The sequence below is a fragment of the Megascapheus bottae genome, chromosome 6, assembly GCF_031878675.1.
Source record: "Megascapheus bottae isolate mThoBot1 chromosome 6, mThoBot2.hap1, whole genome shotgun sequence".
Classification (NCBI taxonomy): Eukaryota; Metazoa; Chordata; class Mammalia; order Rodentia; family Geomyidae; genus Megascapheus; species Megascapheus bottae.
Genome location: NC_143514.1, coordinates 21701850 through 21719691, shown reverse-complemented (window position 1 = coordinate 21719691; position 17842 = coordinate 21701850). Strand labels below are relative to the sequence as shown.

Here is a 17842-nt window from a genome sequence, read left to right as displayed (position 1 = left end):
AAAAGATTATTTATATTTCAGATCAGTAAATCAAATTTTCTGTTAGAGTAAAAACTTTGTTATGACCTAAGTTTTGAATGAGGGCTCAGTACACACATAAAAAAGCAAACAAATGAGTTAAAATAATCAATGACATGAAACAGATAAGAACTTCTTAAACAAATTGCTGAGTTGATGCTTATTTCTTTCCAAATTTAACAACTTAAATTATTTGTTTTTATTTTTTATTCTTTGTAATCATACAAATTTGCTGGTATTTGAGTATTATTACCTATGTACCTATACACCTAGACCTAGACACCTATATTGGGCTTTATGATGTCTCAGGAAGTGTAAAATATTAAAAATATAATACCAAGATGTGTTAACAGATTTGAAAGCCAGTACTGAGTAAAGAGTTTGATCTCAAGACAGTCTCTTAAAAGAGGAAATTATAAACTTGTTCAGTAAGTTAACTCCTAAAGTATGTGGTATAGTAAATTACTGACTGGGTATGGTAGTGCACATCTGTAAACCCAGCACTCAGGAGACTATAGCAGAATGACTGCAAGCTGGAGGCTCATCTGGGCTACATAGCAAGACTCCAGGGCTCTACTAGCAGAGATCTGCAATAGAGCAAAACCTTGATACATAAGGCCATATAGTATGAAGCTAATTGAAAGGACCTCCAGGATATTGAAACAAAAGCCATATAATGAATGATTGTTGTCCTTAATGTACTGTGTTATTTCTCATCTCCTTTGCTGTCCCTTGGGTATCTCATATTGTTACAGTATCTCACTTTGTTATCTGAAATATTGAATTTATTTGAAATTTGATAGGGAAGGGGGGAAAACCAAGATGGGGGGGCTGTGGGGGGGAGGGTAATGGGTACCAAGACATGTGAAAGAGTATCAATGTATGTGAATTAATGCACCTTCTATCTGGAAAATATCATGCAACCCTTTTATTAATTACAATAAAAAAATTTAAAAAAGGGAAGTACTAAAAGCTAGGGCTGGGGAGTAGTAGATTGCTTGCCTGGCTTGTTTGATCCCCAGTGCTACAAAATAAGTAAATATAAGTAAATGACTAAAATCCAAGAGTAAGAATCAAGAATCAACAAATATTTATAACATTCTCTTATTTAGTGACACTGGTTCCACAATTTTTTTTTTTAATTTGTCAGTCATGGAGTTTAAAATCAAGGCCTGGATACTGTCCCTGAGGTTTTTGCACTCAAGCATAGCACTCTACCACTATAAGCCACAGCACCTCTTTCATTTTTCAGGTGGTTATTTGGAGATAAGAGTCTCACAGACTTTCCTGCCTGGGCTGACTTTGAATCACGATCTTCAGATCTCAACTTTCTGAGTAGCTAGGACTATACACGTGAGCCACAGGCTCAAATTTAAATTTTTGTTACAGATTATAATACATGTGCAATATAGTAGCAAAATGAAATGTGTATTTTAATATAAAGTAAATGCTAAGAAAGTAGCACTAAGCTTAGAAAACAGAATGCTGCCAACCTGAGAAACCTACTTATTTGTCTTTTCCCATTTACAACCCCTTTCCTAACCACTATTTTGACATTAATTATCTCAGCTCCTTTTTTATATTTTTACTTTACATTTACTGATATTATAAGCAAGTTAAAAGTGACCTCTCTTTTTTAGTCTCCAGAATTATTTGTATACATTCAGAATTATTTCTGCTTCAAATGATTAATAGAATTCATTGGTAAATTTATGTGACTCTGGGGTTATCTTTGTGAGAAGATGTGATGTGTGAATCTCATTTCCTTAGTTTAATTACGTAATTACAAATACAGTTTTTAAAATTATCCCATAATAATTAATTACTTTTGTTGTTGTGTGCATTTTTTTTTTTTTGTGATACTCAGGGCCTTATACTAGGCAATTGTTCTGCCATCTGAGTCAAACCTTCAACCCAATTCTCAACAAATAAGCTGGGTGTGGTGGCTATTCTGTAATCCTAGCTATGCAGAAAGCATTGGTAGGAGGAGGGTCGTTCCAGACTGGCCCCAGGCAAAAAGCAAAACACTAGGCAGGGAGTTTGCCCTAGTGGTAGAGTGCTTGCCTAGCAAGCACGAAGACCCGGTTTGATACCTCAGTAACACATACATAGAACAAAAGCCAGAAGTGGTGCTGAGGCTCAAGTGGTAGAGCTCTAGCCTTGAGAAAGTCCAAGGACAGTGCTCAGGCCCTGAGCCCAAGGCCTGGACTGACAAAAAAACAAACAAAAAACCAAAACATTAAAGTAAAAAAAAATGTTTTAAGAAGTATCTGGGGGCAAGGCTCAAGTGGTATGTAGTAGGTGAAATGTACTGAGTTCAAAGCCTAGTACTATGTGGGGAAAAAGTTAAGCTTAATGTTAGATCCCTATAATCCCAGCTACTCTAGAAGTAGAGATAGAAGGATCTCAGTCTTCTGTCAGCCGGTGCAAATCTTTTTACATTTAGATCAATGATCCTTTTCAAATCCTTGAGTCTTTGTTGAAAAACAAACTAAAAGCAAAAGAAAGGCATATGGCTCAAGTGATAGAACACTAACCTAGTGAGCGAGCATGAGGCTCTAAATTAACCCCTGCCCTTACCTCCAAAATGAGCAAAAGCCTTGAACAGCTAATTCACAACAATAAGTATTAAAAAGTGCAATAAGCACATAAAGAAGGTCTTAATATAATACTTAATATTGTAGTTATCAGATAATCTTCATTTCAAGTGCTAGAGCTCAGTCTTCATTTAAAAAGCATTCAAGGGGTTGGGAGTTTGGCCTAGTGGTAGATTGTTTGCCTAGCATTCATGAAGACCTGGATTCGATTCCTCAGTACTGCATACATAGAAAAAAGCCAGAAGTGGTGCTGAGGCTCAAGTGGTAGAGCTCTATTTAGCCTTGAGAAAGTTCAAGGACCGTGCTCAGGCCCTAAGCTCAAGCTCAGGATTGGTGCGCGCGCGCGCGCGCGCGCGCGCGCACACACACACACACACACACACACACACACACACACACACACACATTCTCTCTCTCTCTCTCTCTCTCTCTCTCTCTCTCTCTCTCTCTCTCTCTCTCTCTCTCTCTCTCTCTCTCTCTCTCTCTCTCTCAAAACCCAAGACACTGGATTCAAGCCTTAGGACCAGCACAGAAAAGAAATTTTAATGTAATTGAAAATAATCCCATTGGTAATCTGTAGTAAGAAGTGAGAACAGTGTTTGGCTGGGATGATTGATGTGAATAATTAACAGGAAAGGAGAACTGAGGGCCTAGATATCCTATTGAGGCTTGATTATTACCTACCTCTCTACATTTCTCAGAATTTATTGAACTGTATAGCTGAGATCTGTGCATTTTAAATTACACTTTAATAAAGAAGCAAAAGTCTGTCTCAGCAGAGAAAGCACTGTATAAAAGTGCTTTTTGATGAAATGAGATGCTGTCATAAGGAGTACTCAGAGTATCAAGTGTTGATTTTGTTTATGGTTTTTAAAAATAGTAATAATGGGCCTGGAGTTTGGCCTAGTGGTAGAATGCTTGCCTAGAATGCATGAAGACCCAGGTTCGATTCCTCGGTACCACATACGAAGAAAAAAGCTGGAAGTGGTGCTGAGGCTCAAGTGGTAGAGCTCTAGTCTTGAGAAAACCCAAGGACAGTGCTCAGCCTCTGTGCTGAAGCCCAGGACTGGCAAAAAAACAAAACAAATAGTAGAAATGGGGTTTTAACTCAGATGCTAATACTTGACAGGAAGGCAACCTACTATTGAGCCATGTACTTCCACCCCTTCTCTTTTTCTTTTACTACTATTTCATTCTATTTGAGCTTCTCTAGTATGTATGCTTTCTTTGTGGACTGTTACTTTAGTATTTACAGCCTTAGAATGACTAAGGTTTGGGGATTCTTTTTTGAGAGAAGGTGAAGGTGAACATATTGAGATAGTTAGCAGCTAGCTAATTTGAATTATTTAATACTCTAAGGACAAACTGTAACTTTCAGGAGAAGTCTTTTTAAAAATTTTTAATTTTTTTTTTTTTGCCAGTCCTAGTGACTGAACTCAGGCCCTGGGCACTATACTTGGCCCTTCCCTAAAGCTAATGCTCTTCCACTTGAGCAACAGCACCACTTCCAGCATTCCTATGTATATGGTTCCAAAGAATCAAACCTGGGTCTTTGTGCTGCTAGGCAAGCACTCTACCAGTAGGCCAAACTCCTACCTCTCAGGAGAAGTTTTTGAGGGCAAGAAAAGGAGAACATTAAAAATACTTCTGAGGCTGTTAGGTAGTATTTTACTTACTTGATTCATATAGTAGTTCTACTTGCTTTCTATCTAGGAAATGTCTTTAGTCCTGCCCAAACACATATCCACACAGACTCTGCATTCAGCCTTCCTGTCCAATCTCATAGAATCTGCACTGAGAACACTGATTGCAGAGATAAATTGGTTCTTTGTGTGCATGACTGATCAAGAGCAAAATACCTTAACTTCAGATGTCTTCAGAGAGCCTTTTCTTTAACCTCTGCTGTTAAGAGGAAGATTATAAAGCATTATCATTACTTCAGGTCAGAATTATATTGCTTTTGGTCAAAAACTGTTATAAGATTTACAAAGCCATAGAAAAAGGTAATTTAAAAGTAAATTATAAAGATCAAAGCAGTTCAAAATTGAAGTGAATTGAGTGTAAGCATAGGTATGGTTTTAGAGTTATGAAAGAATATCCATGCACAAGGCCTAAGGTTTGAGCCCCAAGCACCACCCCACAAAAAAATCTTACCATACCTCATTATGTCTTTTAATTATAGATTCCAGAGTAGCTTTAAGTTTTATGTCTAGTCAAAAGCAAGGGGCTAAATAGTTACATGAGTTTAGAAGGTTGAAAGGAGTTTTGCCCAAGCAATTTCTCACTTATTGCAGATATAACTCTTAGGCTCTTTACAGTAAATATGGATAGATCAACTTTGGTTTATATTTCAGATATATTTTATTTGCTGACAGTTTCCAGAGCTGTCTTTTAACTGGATTCCTTCTACAGAATTGTATTTCTATTTTAATCATAGAAATCTCTACTTACAATAATTGCCTCATTTTAATGTTCATCAAACTATTTTTTCAATTTTATTTTTCAATTTTTTTCTCTATAAAGTCTCTTATTTGTACATTTTGATTTGTGACTTTACTATCCTCTTCATTAACCTTCTATCCTTTCCAAATTACCAACTTATAACCTTTGAAATCTTCCAGATTTCACTCTCTTACTAAATATACATTCACTACCTATAATTTTTTAATATATTTTTATTGTAATTAATAGAAGGGTTACATGATATTTGCCAGATAAAGGGTGCCTTAATTCCCATACATTGATACCCTTTCACATGTCATGGTCCCCATTTCCCTTCCCCTCCTCCCCCACCCCTCATCTTGTTTTCCCCCGTTCCCTATCCAATTTCAACTAACCAAATACAAATATATCCGATATATCAGGTAACAAAGTGAGATACTGTAACAATATGAGATAACCAAGGGACAGTAGAAGTGATGAGAGATAACATAGTACCTTAAGAACAACAATCATTAATTATATGGCTTATGTTTACATCATATTTTAAATGACAAGTTTAACAAACAATTGTTCAAGGAGGGAATCTCTAATTATATTCTCTGGGACTTAGTCTTTAGAACTTAATCAAAATTAGGCTAACGGTTTGTATGTCATAGAAACATATCACTTTATGAAATAAAACATTATAATTATAGAGTCATAGGTTTTTTTTGTCTATATAGTTATGTTTGTATTTCCATTACCATGTCCATTGCTTTGTGTATGCAGTTATTGAGTCCTCGCTCTTGTATACTTTGGATTTAATAACCGCATATTAAGGATACCATGCGCCTTTTGTTCCTTAGGTCTTGACTTGTCTCACTCAGCATGATTCGCTCTAGATTCATCCACTTCCCTGTGAATGCCATTATTTTATCTTGTCTGTTGGCTATGTAGAATTCCATTGTGTATATATACCACATTTTCTGTATCCATTCATCTGCAGTAGGGCATCTGGGTTGTTTCCATCGCCTGGCTATTGTGAACTACCTATAATTTTAAACTTATATTATTACTGTAAAAATAACGGGTACTTAAGAAATCAGACACTTCTGAAGTTTATAAAATCAGGTAATCCTTATTTTCTCTGGTTCTCTTAGGTTACCACTGTCTCTGTTTAACAAATATATGACCAGAATCTTTCTTTCTTTTTTCTTTCCTTTTCTATTTTTTCCTTTCTTTTATTCTAACTAGGGTTTCACTATATAATCCAGCCTAGCTTTGAACTCAGAATCCTCGTGCTAAATGTTCTCAGGATACTGAGATTACACATGGATAACACGGTAGCCAGACATTTTGTATGCATTTCTGAATATACAGGAATCATTTCAAATACTTTACCATCTCTCGTGTGGACCATCTACACAGATTCCTCACTGGTCTCCCCACCTTTCTTGAGATATCTGTCTAGTTAACAGATCTAACTTTGCTTAAAGACCTTCACTTATTCTCCTTGTTAGTATCTTTATTATTAGATATAGATATAGAAATAGAAATGAGTCCTTCAGAATTCCATCCCAATGCCAACTTACTTCTTACTACTACTTCTGCCTTGCTTTGTATTTCCAGTGTCATTGTTCCACTACCCTTGTACATATGACAAGAATACCCAATCACTACTCCTTTTTAAAAGGAGTCAGTGTTCTCAATTAGAGATAATGGTTCTCTGTTTTTACTCCTGAGCATCATTTATATTTTGGGGAGAGTGGGGAAGTTAATGTCCCTCTCAATTCACTGCAAATACAAGACTCTTATCTTATTGATAGTTTTATATCAATGATCTGCTTTGCATATAAGGAATACTCAGCAGATAATGGTAATTAGACATGCCTGTTGTCCATGTTGCTTTAGTAGTCTGAGTTAAAGAAAAGAAATTATACCCTACATTCGAAATTTTTAAGTCCTTCAGTTTTTTTGTTTGTTTGTTTGCCAGTGCTGGGGCTTAAACTAAGGGCCTGGGCACTGACCTTAGGCTTTCTCCTGGTTAGTGCTCTACCTCTTGAGCTATAGCACCACTTCCAGCTTTTGTCTGAGAAATCGAACCCAGGGCTTCGTGAATGCTAGTCAAACATTCTACACTAGGTCACATTCGGTGCCACCAAGTCACTGAATTTTTCATGTTTTAATGATACTGTATCTGTTAAAGATGATAGTGTAATTCTGGAATGATGTTATTTGTTAATGTCTATTATGAAATAAAGCTTTTAATGTATTGATGTGTAATAATTTAAAAGTTAGAAATAGAAGGCTGGGAATGTGGCTTAATGGTAGAGTGTTTGCCTAGCATGCATGAAGCCCTGGGTTCAGTTCCTCAATACCACATGCACAGAAAAAGCCAGAAATGGTGCTGTGGCTCTAGTGGTAGAGTGCTAGCCTTGAGTACAAAGAAGCTCAGGGACCGTGCCCAGGCTCTGAATTCAAGCCCGAGGACTGACATTAAAGAAAAAAGAAAAGAAATATATAGAGACAGAAAGCTATATGCAAGAAATATGTAGTAAAAAAGTGAGTTACCTAAAAGTTTGATTCTAAATTTTGAGAAAAATAGAGTCTGTATACTGTGCATAGGGATTATGATATAATTCAGTGGTAAAACACTTACCTAGCATGGACAAGACACTAGATTCAGTACTCAATTCTACAAAAAGAAAACAACAAAGAGAAGGAGGGATTGTAGGGAGAAAGGGAAGAAATGTGTGTATTATATATGAAAAGAAATTTAGATAAACATAAATCATATTTTTTCATCCTCTTATTCTCTAAATATATAATATTTCTTTTTGATGCACATTTCTGTCATGTTACCAGTTTTGTGTAAAATAAGCTGTCTTTTAGTTTTTAACCTTTCATATTCTTCTTAGAAAAGTATAATCTGCATTGCAGGATTTTGTCTACTTTTAGTGTGCCCAAAGAGTTGGAAAATATCTTAAGTGAAAACTGAAATACAGACTGGGTGCAGTAGCTCATGCTTGCAGTGTCATCTACTCAAGAGATAGAGATTGGTAGGATCACAGTATAAGCTCAGACAGGGCAGAAAGTTAGTGAGCTTCCATCTCAATGAATAAGCTGAGCATAATGATTCAGATTTGCAATCCATGCTATGAGAGGGCATAGACAGGGGATCAAAATTATAATACCCAGCTAAGCACTGGTGGCTCATGACAGTAATGCTGGCTACTTGAGAGGTTAAGAATTAATAGTCATTTGGTTGTCATTGTCCTGGGAAGATATTTTCTTTTCTTTTTTTTTTTTTGCCAGTCCTGTGCTTGAGCTCAGGGCCTGAGCACTGTCCTTGGACTTTCTCAAGGCTAGAGCTCTACCACTTGAGCCTCAGCACCACTTCCGGCTTTTTTCTATGTATGTGGTACCGAGGAATCGAAACTGGGTCCTCATGCATGCTAGGCAAGCACCTTAACCACTAGGCCAAACTCCCGGCCCCATGGGAAGATATTTTCTTAACATACCAAATTTGCTTTGCTTTAGAGCCAAATTGAAAACAGAAAAGAAGGCAGAAAAGTTTGCAGGATTTCCTCTAAACTCATAGGTGGCCATGTAGGATGTTGTGAATTGGAGGATGATTATAGGTCATTCCCAGCAGAGAAACAGCCTGGGCAGAGAAACTTGCCATGGAGAGAAGCTGAATATGGTAATGCACCTGTGATCCTAGCTATTCTAGAAAGCCTAAAAATAGGCTAACACAGATACCCAGATGGGAATAAGCCCCTATTCTAAAAAAATGATTAGAGAAAAACAGTGCTGGAGTTGTGGCTTAGCACTATAGTACCAGAGTAATAAACTCAATGCTCTAAATTCAAATCTCAAGTACCACACACACACACTGCCAAGTAACAAAAACTCCTGAAATATTTGTTTAAACACATTTTTGCTATCTACATCAGATTGATTTAGGTACTGTAATGTACTATATGCAGCAGTTTAACATGAAGAATAGAGATTTTACTGTGCAGCAGTTTACTGCCAAAATTCCTAAATAACAGTTTTTGAAGGAGATAAATTAAGTAATCCTATAGCATTTTTTAAAATGCGAGCATGTTTTGGGAAGACCACACTGGAGTAATAAAAGATAGCCTGGAAGCCGTAACAAGGAGGCTTGAGCAAGAGAGAGTAACAGGGGTCCCAAGGATGGTTTCAGCTCCACTGGGACCTCTGATTGTGTTACTAATCATATTGACCATTGGGCCTTACATGTTAAACAGATTGGTAAACTTTGTAAAGGAGAGAATCAATACAGTACAGTTAATGGTTCTTAGATCACAATACCTATAGAAATGCCAATCAGAAATAAGCCGTGATTGACCCCTTTATGTACCAGTGATAGGAGGGAATGAGAAGCCTAAATTAATTTTGAAGTTCGATTAACTTCAGTAGAAAGTTATTTTTAAGCAGGCCCCACCAGAGAGTCATCCTGATCCAATTCTAAACTAGCAGAGATAGCAACTTCAAGGAAAATAGTAAATTCCAGACAACTCCCTGTGTAAAAGCCACCCCAAGTGATTAAAGAGTAAGATAACCATTGTGATATCCTGACCAGCTGCCCTGCAGTTCAGCACGTATCCCCCAGCACAAGCCAGTCAATTCATAAAACGTCAACCCTTTGAGTTAACCAATCACTTCCAGCCAAATACATGCCTGCCACTAGCTGCACAAATCAACTTTGAGTATTGTTCTTTGATTTTTCCATGGTTTGTTATGATTTGCTCAAACTTGTGACTAAAGTTCCCCAAGCCCTATAAAAACTATACACAATAGGAAGTCAGAACTCTCAACTCAGACCTGCTGTGTCGGTGTCCGTTGTGAGTCCAGGCTCAAGCTTGCAATAAAGACTCTCGTGCTCTTAAAAAGAAAAAAATGTAAGCATGCATTCATATGTGTGTGTATGCATGCGTGGGTGCCTCTGTGCGTGTGTGTGTGTGTGTGTGTGTTTATACCAAGTAAATGTTCTGTCATTGAGATACATATTGAACATATTAAATACATTTTTCTTAAACTAAAATTTTCTTACATTTTAGGAGCCAAATTTTACTTCAATGTCAATGCAGTAACTAAAAATTAACTTTGTTTTAGAGACAAATTGAAAAGGTCATTTGCTCAAAGATAATGCTTTTTGTTAAAGCAGTATAAGGAACATATAAAAATAATGAGAGCCAAGAAAGGTGATGTACACCTATAAGCTCAGCATTCAGGATTCTGAGGCAGGAAAAATGTGAATTCAAGGCTATTTGGGCCCCATAGGAAGACCTTATATGAAAACAGTTCATTAGCAAATATTCTTAAATGAAAATCTTAAATTATAATTCCCTAATAACATTACCATATACTTAATACCACCTGCATGAACACTTAGATTATATTAACTAATGAAAATGTATATAGTTGTTCAACAAAAGCATTTTCTTGACCTGTCATCAAATTGATATGTTCAATAAATTTTACTAAATAATGGTTATTCAGATATTTTTGCTTATACTTTCTCAGTGGTTACCAAAACACTAACTGCCATATTGTGATGTGGTTTAAAGCTTCTGCATTCTAAAATTCATGGAAATAATTTGAAAAATGTTTTTCTCCTCTGTAAAATTTAAACAAAATTTAAGGAGAATAGGAAGGCGCTGGGTTAGGAATTAAACATTTTTCTTCTGAAAATGAAATCCTCTTTCTGATGGTGATACCACCATGGTTGCAACATTGTCCTTCCTGCTACTGAAGAAGCTCTCAGTGCACTTGCAGAGAGCACACAGAGTCATGTCAGAGGTCAGCTAGTTGAGTCCATTTTCCCACAGATGCCTGGTGCGAGTGATCTTCTGCTGTGTTTCAAAAACTAGGCAAGGATTAGAGAGGATTAGGATGAATATGACCCTCCTGAATATAGGCCTAACTCACTGAGGGGAGAAAACCCAACCAGGCAGCAAATGGGCTTTGCTTGACCAGGACACAACCTCTGCCGCATTCCTTTAAGTCCCCAAACTGGATTAGTAAATAATCTCATAGTTTGTGACATCTGCTAAAATAAATCGATAACCAACTATGGTCTTAAACTTTGAGGACAAGAGCCAGAAACATTAAGAGTTAAGTAATTAAAGATTGGCATGAAGCTTGGTAATAGGAGTGATAAATTTTATAAAGAAGAAAAAATACTTTTGAGATATAAATATTATGACTACATCATAATATAATTTTGCTAGTTTAATGTGTTTTTTAAAATCAATTTGATTTTATTCTATCTGGATATTTCATAACTGAGTTTAACACAATTTAATTTTTTTCTGTTGTGTATGTTATTTCTACAGTATTTACTAGAGATGAAAAGTTTAATTTTACCTCCAGAACACATTCTGAAACGAGGTGATAGTGAGGCAATTGCCTATGCATTCTTCCATCTTCAGCACTGGAAACGGATAGAAGGTGCTCTTAACCTGTTGCAGTGTACATGGGAAGGCAGTGAGTATTCCTTTCCACATGTAATTCTAATATTTAACTACAGGCCACCTTCTTAAATTAATTTTCTGGGTTTCTGAGTTCCACATTTAGGAAAAGCAGAATAAGAACTATTTAAGTTAGTGGGCTGGGAATGTGGTTAAGTGGTAGAGTGCTTGCCTAGTATGTATGAAGCCCTGGGTTTGATTCCTCAGTACCACAGAAAAAGCCAGAAGTGGCACTATGGCTCAGATGGTAGAGTGCTAGCCTTAAGTACAGAGAAGCTCAGAGACAGTGCCCAGAACCTGAGTTCAAGCCCCAGGACTGGCCCCCCCAAAAAAATAAATAAATAAAAGGAACTATTTAAATATTTGTAATGAAAGAAAAGAGAACGAAAAGTTCTTTGTCTTGTAAGTTTTTAATGTGGTTTAATAGTGTGTGGAGCGGGGAGATCACATATAAGACCTTGCTCATTCTACACTGAGCTATACACTCAGCCCTTTTATAATGTTCTAGACATTAGTCTGCTTTTGTTTTGAGATATGTACAATATGAAAATCAAAATGTGTAAAACTGTGCTAAAATACATGTAAACATAAACTTTACCATTTTAATCATTTTGTGTTCAGTTAAATAACATTGTATATCTTTACATTGTTATTCATCTGTCATCACCATCCATCTTCAGAATGTCTGTTATAGAATTCTAGTTCAATTTTTAAAGGAATCATCGCATTATTTTCTATAGTACCTGTAACTTTTGACATTCCTATCAGCTATATATACATATTGTAATTTCTGTATGTTTTTACATTATTTTATTTATTTATTTGTTGCCAGTCCTGGGGCTTGAACTCAGGGCCTGGACACTGTCCCTGTGCTTGATCAAGGCTAGTGCTCTGTCACTTGAGGCACAGTGCCACTTCCAGCTTTTTCTGTGTATATGGTACTGAGGAATTAAACCTGAGTCTTTTTGCGTGCTAAACAGGCACTCTACCACTAGGGCCATGCTCCTGGCCTGCTCTTCATACATTTTATCTCTCTCTCTCTCTCTCTCTCTCTATCTCTCTCTCTCTCTCTCTCTCTCTCTCTCTCTCTTCTCTCTCTCTCTCTCTCTCTCTCTCTCTCTCTCTTTCTCTCTCTCTCTCTCTCTCTCCATATATATATATATATATATGTATGTATGTATGCCTTTACTGCTGGGCATTCTGCCTGCCACATACGGTTTTTTGGTTTGTTTTGTTTTGGGTTTTTTGTTTGTGTTTGTTTTTTGCCAGTCCTGCATTGAACTCAAGGCCTGAACACTGTCCTTGGGCTTTCTCAAGGCTAGAGCTCTACAACTTGAGCCACAGCACCTCATCTGGCTTTCTCTATGTATGTGGTATCGATGAATTAAGACAGGTCTTTGTGCGTGCTAGGCAAGCACTCTGCCACTAGGACAAACTCCTGGCCAACACATATGGGTTTTTCTTTTAATAAGTATATTATTTACACTATAATCCATGCATCTCTGTGTCTATGCCAGTGCTGGAGTATGCCTCAGGACCTCCTGCTCTCACTCAGCTTTTTCTTAAGGCTAGTGCACTACTATACCTCCACTTCTAGCTTTTTTGCTAGTTAATTGGAAATAAGAGTCTCAATTTCCTACCTTGGCTGGCTTTGAACTGCTATTCTCAGATCTCAGCTTCCTCAGTATCTAGGATTATAGAACCTGGATTAATTCTTGCATCTTATTGAATTATTTCCTCATGGTATTATTGACTTCCTGAATTACTTTAAGCAAATAACTAGATCTGACCAAAGGACCCTAATTTAGTAATTCTGGGCTTAAGCCCCACTCATAGAAAACTTAGGTAAAAATCTCACTCATGAAGTTAGGAGTCATTGAAAACTCTTTTAGGTTGCTTATTAAATAAAGGCCATAACAATTTTATAAGAGATATTTATACTTGTGGAATGAAGTCCAGAATTGCAATGTGGAGACAAAGAAGGACTCAACCAGTAATATATCCACTGCTCCATTTTGTTTTACATAATTCGCTATTCTCTAAATAAGTCTTATTTCTTGACCTTTTTCATTCCTTTGCTTACTTTTTTTTATTTCATATCAAAAGAAAATAAAATCCTATGTGAATTTCTTATTTTAAAAAGTCTCCAAAATAGAAGTGTGGTCTAGTGGTAGAGTGCACACCTAGCATGCACAAAGCCCTGGGTTCGATTCCTCATTATCACATACACAGAAAATGCCAGAAGTGGTGCTGTGGCTCAAGTGGTAAAGCACTAGCTTTAAGGAAGTCCAAGGACAGTGCCTGGGCCCTGAGTTCAAGCCCCAGGACTGACAAAAAAGTCTCCAAAATAGTTGTGATCTATAGCGTGGGATGGTAAATCAGAGACAGTTGAATATCAACATATTTTTTTCCTTTTCAGCTTTTAGAATGATTCCATACCCATTAGAAAAAGGACATCTATTTTACCCTTATCCCAGCTGCACAGAGACTGCTGATAGAGAGCTATTACCGAGTAAGTAAATACTTCAATTTTCTCAAATGTTCAAGTAATTGTTTAGATTACCTATAAATTGCTTTCTATATGTATCATCTTTTTGTCACTATAATGAAATACCTGACAGAGATTATTTATGAAGAAGAGCTCAATTTAGCTCACCATTTTAGAGGTTCCACATTAAACAGTATATCACAGATTTGGAAATGAAGGCTACTCCTTGACAGCATTACCACATAAAGCACATGGCAATGGCAGGAGCACTAGCTCATGAAACTATCTTGAACTAGAACCAGAGCACAGAGGATGGGGGGAGAGACAGAGAAGGGAGAGAGAGAGAGAACATTTCAATACCCCTTTTCAAGATCACATGGGCCCAGTGACTCAAAAATCTCCCACTACGTCTCATCACTTTTAAGATTCTACTTCCCAGTACACCACCCTGAGGACCAGCTTCCTAAAACTCTTGAACCTTTCAGAAGATATATTCTAACCGCAACATTTTCCATAAAATTCTCAGTTTTTAAAATCCCTTTGGTTGAAATTTGAGACCTTTAAAAACTTTTTAGCCATTTCTAGGATATTGTTGCATAATTTAGTTCATTTCCAAATACTTCATTGGGATAAAATCCTGTGTTAAATGCACAGAAGAGCACAGAGATAAAAGGTATAAAAGAGGTGTCATCTTACAAACATTTTTGTTTTAGCAGTATGGAGGGGAGATCAAACGTAGAGCCAAACTATGTTGCTCAGACTGGCCTCTAACTCACTCTTCCTGCTTCAACCTCTTGACTAGCTAGGATTGCAAATCTACATGCCACATTACAAACGTGAAAAAGAAAAATAATTCTTCATAAATTCAGACAAGATCGGGCGCATTCAGGGTGGTATGGCCGTAGACAGTTCTTCGCAAATTCAAAAGGAGAAGGGAATATCCTCTAACTCATTCGATAAGAACAGTATTACCCTGATACTAAAATCAGACAGATAAAATTCTTTTTTTTTTCAAAAAGAAAACTATAGACCAAGAGCATAAACATCTTCAGCAAAATACTAGCAAACTTAGTCGAACGACATTAAAAAAGGATTATGTACCATGGCCAGGTGGGATTTACCTCAAAAATGTAAGATTGGTTTAACATCTGAAAATGTGATATATCTAAATATATCTAAAACCTATTCGTGATAAACAAAAAAATTTCTCAAACTAAAAATAGAAGGGGACTTCTTCAACTTGGTAGTGTATTAAAAAAAACATTTATTATCATACTTAATAGTAGAATATTGAATGCCTTTCTCCCCAAGCAAGATGTAGGTTCTCACTACTTTTTTTTTAATTTTTTTTTATTGTAATTAGTAAAAGGGTTACATGATACTTGCCAGATAGAAGGTGCATTAATTCACATACATTGATACCCTTTCACATGTCTTGGTACCCATTACCCTTCCCCCCCACCCCCCACCCGTCTTGGTTTTCCCCCCCGTCCCTATCAAATTTCAAATAACCAAATACAAATAAATTCAATATATCAGATAACAAAGTGGGTTCTCACTACTTTTATTCTACATTGTATTGGAGATTCTAACCAGTGTAATCAGGCAGAAGAATTAATAAAAGATATTTATATTAGAAAGAATTGAAAATGTCTTTATTGATAGGTGGCATGATCATCTATTAAGAAATCCAAAGAAATTCATAAATAATAAATGAATTCAGCATGGTTATAAGATTAGTATTTAGGGATCAGGGTTGTCAGTATAGCTTAGGTAGAATGCTTTCCTAGCACTTATAGAACCTTAGATTTGATTCCCACTACAAAAAAGGAAGAACGTCAAGTATATATCTACATACATTTAGCAATGAATAATACAAAAATGAAATTTAGGAAACAATTCCAACCATTTTTAGCATCAAAGAAAATAAATTACTTAAAAATAAATTTAGGGGCCCGGAGTTTGGCCTAGTGGTTGAGTGCTTGCCTAGCATGCACGAAGACCCAGGTTCAATTCCTCGGTACCACATACATAGAAAAAAGCCGGAAGTGGTGCTGAGGCTCAAGTGGTAGAGCTCTAGCCTCAAGAAAGTCCAAGGACGGTGCTCAAATCCTGAGCCCAAGCCCAGGATGGGCAAAATAAATAAATTAATTTATTTAACAGGGGCCGGGAGTTTGGCCTAGTGGTAGAGTGCTTGCCTAGCATGCACAAAGGCCCAGGTTCGATTCCTCCGTACCACATACATAGGAAAAAAGCCAGAATTGGTGCTATGGCTCAAGTGATAGAGCTCTAACCTTGAGAAAACCCAAAAACAGTGCTCAGGCCCTGGGGCCAAGTCCAGGACTGAAATAAATAAATTAATTAATTAATTAATTAATTTAACAAAAAGAGAGCAAGTACACTAAAAACTAAGATCTTGTATGTAGAAATTAAAGAAAATCCATATAAACAGAAAAAATTGAGTTGATTAGAAGACTCAATATTACTTATATGGCAATTCTCTCCAATTTGACCCATAGATTTAATACAATCCATATTCAAAATTCCAAGGGGATTTTTCACAAATTCTTGACCTATTATAAAGATTGTTTTGGCTATTTTGAGTTATTTATAACTAAGATATATATATATATATATATATATATGTAAGTCAAAGCTACACTTTGTAATTTGAATAATAGTCAACAGTTAGAAGAACAAGAACTATGGAGGATTAAGATTGCTGAGAATGAGTCAACCTAGTCCTTGCTTTCAAGAAGCCAAATTTTGAAAACAGTCATCTAAATTTTGCTTCAATTGCTTTATCTCCTTTTCTTTGTGAATGGTAAATTTATGTTTAACTGATAGGTGATCATGCTGAATAAATATTAGCACTGTGTTTCCTGTATAATGTAAATTTGTAAGACTGAGCCACTAGTATTGATGCCTTGCAAGTAAATTTTCAGTTTTATAATAAACAAACTTAATGAGCTAAAAAGTTTAGGTAAATAAAAACTTAGGAGAGATTATAAAATTAAGAATTCTGATATTTTTCTCCCTAGGGTTGTTCTTTTTTTATTTTTTGTCATTTGCCTAGATAACTGATCTCATCTTTTATAGAACTCTCAAAGTATTTAATGTACTTCTTAATCACCCTTTTTTATATTGTGAACTCTTTGAAGACTAGGATTCTCTTCATTGTCCCTAAATGCTTAAAATCCAGTACTCAGTACTGCTTGACTTACTCAAATTCATTAATTCACTGTACCTACTCAACAAGAATATTAAATAGTAGTGCCATTTTCTCCTTTCCTTATTCTTAATTTCTAGACTGTTCATGGTTAATAGAAAGACTGGTAAGAGCCAAGCATGGTAGGATATATATGCCTGTAATCCCAGTACTTGGTAGGTTGAGGCAAGAAGATTGAAAACAGAATGAAAGACAGTGTTAAGTAGTCTGTGTATGGAATAAACCATGGAATTTTCTGGAGATCAAAGATAAGTCTTAATTTTCTTACTTGGATGACTTGGAAAATGGTAAGTCTTTTATACAGCAAGAGGATCAAGTTTGAGTTTGTTGCCTGTATAATCTCTCATTCAAAAATGCATGTGCTCATGTATATGTATAGTTATATGTATATATATGCTTAAATATTTTATCACACAATCACTTTACAAATAGAAAAGTATGTTATAGCTAGCTGCCAGCTCCACATGCCTGTTATCCTAGCTGCTAAGGAGGCTGAGATCTATAGAATCAAGGTTCTAAGCTAGCCTATGCAGAAAAGTTCTAGAGATTCTGCCTCCAAAATAACCAGCAGAAAAATGGCTCACCTAAT

General features: G+C 36.2%; 1 protein-coding gene across 5 annotated transcripts in view; it reads left to right on the top strand.

Annotated features, from left to right (window-relative positions):
- St7l (suppression of tumorigenicity 7 like) overlaps nucleotides 1–17842 on the top strand; it is a 131741-nt gene that overhangs the window by 34117 nt on the left and 79782 nt on the right. For all 5 annotated transcript variants that reach the window (XM_090334435.1, XM_090334439.1, XM_090334436.1 and 2 more), the window contains exons 12-13: nucleotides 11402–11552; nucleotides 13956–14048. In XM_090334435.1, the coding sequence (XP_090190561.1) occupies nucleotides 11402–11552; nucleotides 13956–14048 (244 nt within the window). The remainder of the gene's footprint in view (nucleotides 1–11401; nucleotides 11553–13955; nucleotides 14049–17842) is intronic.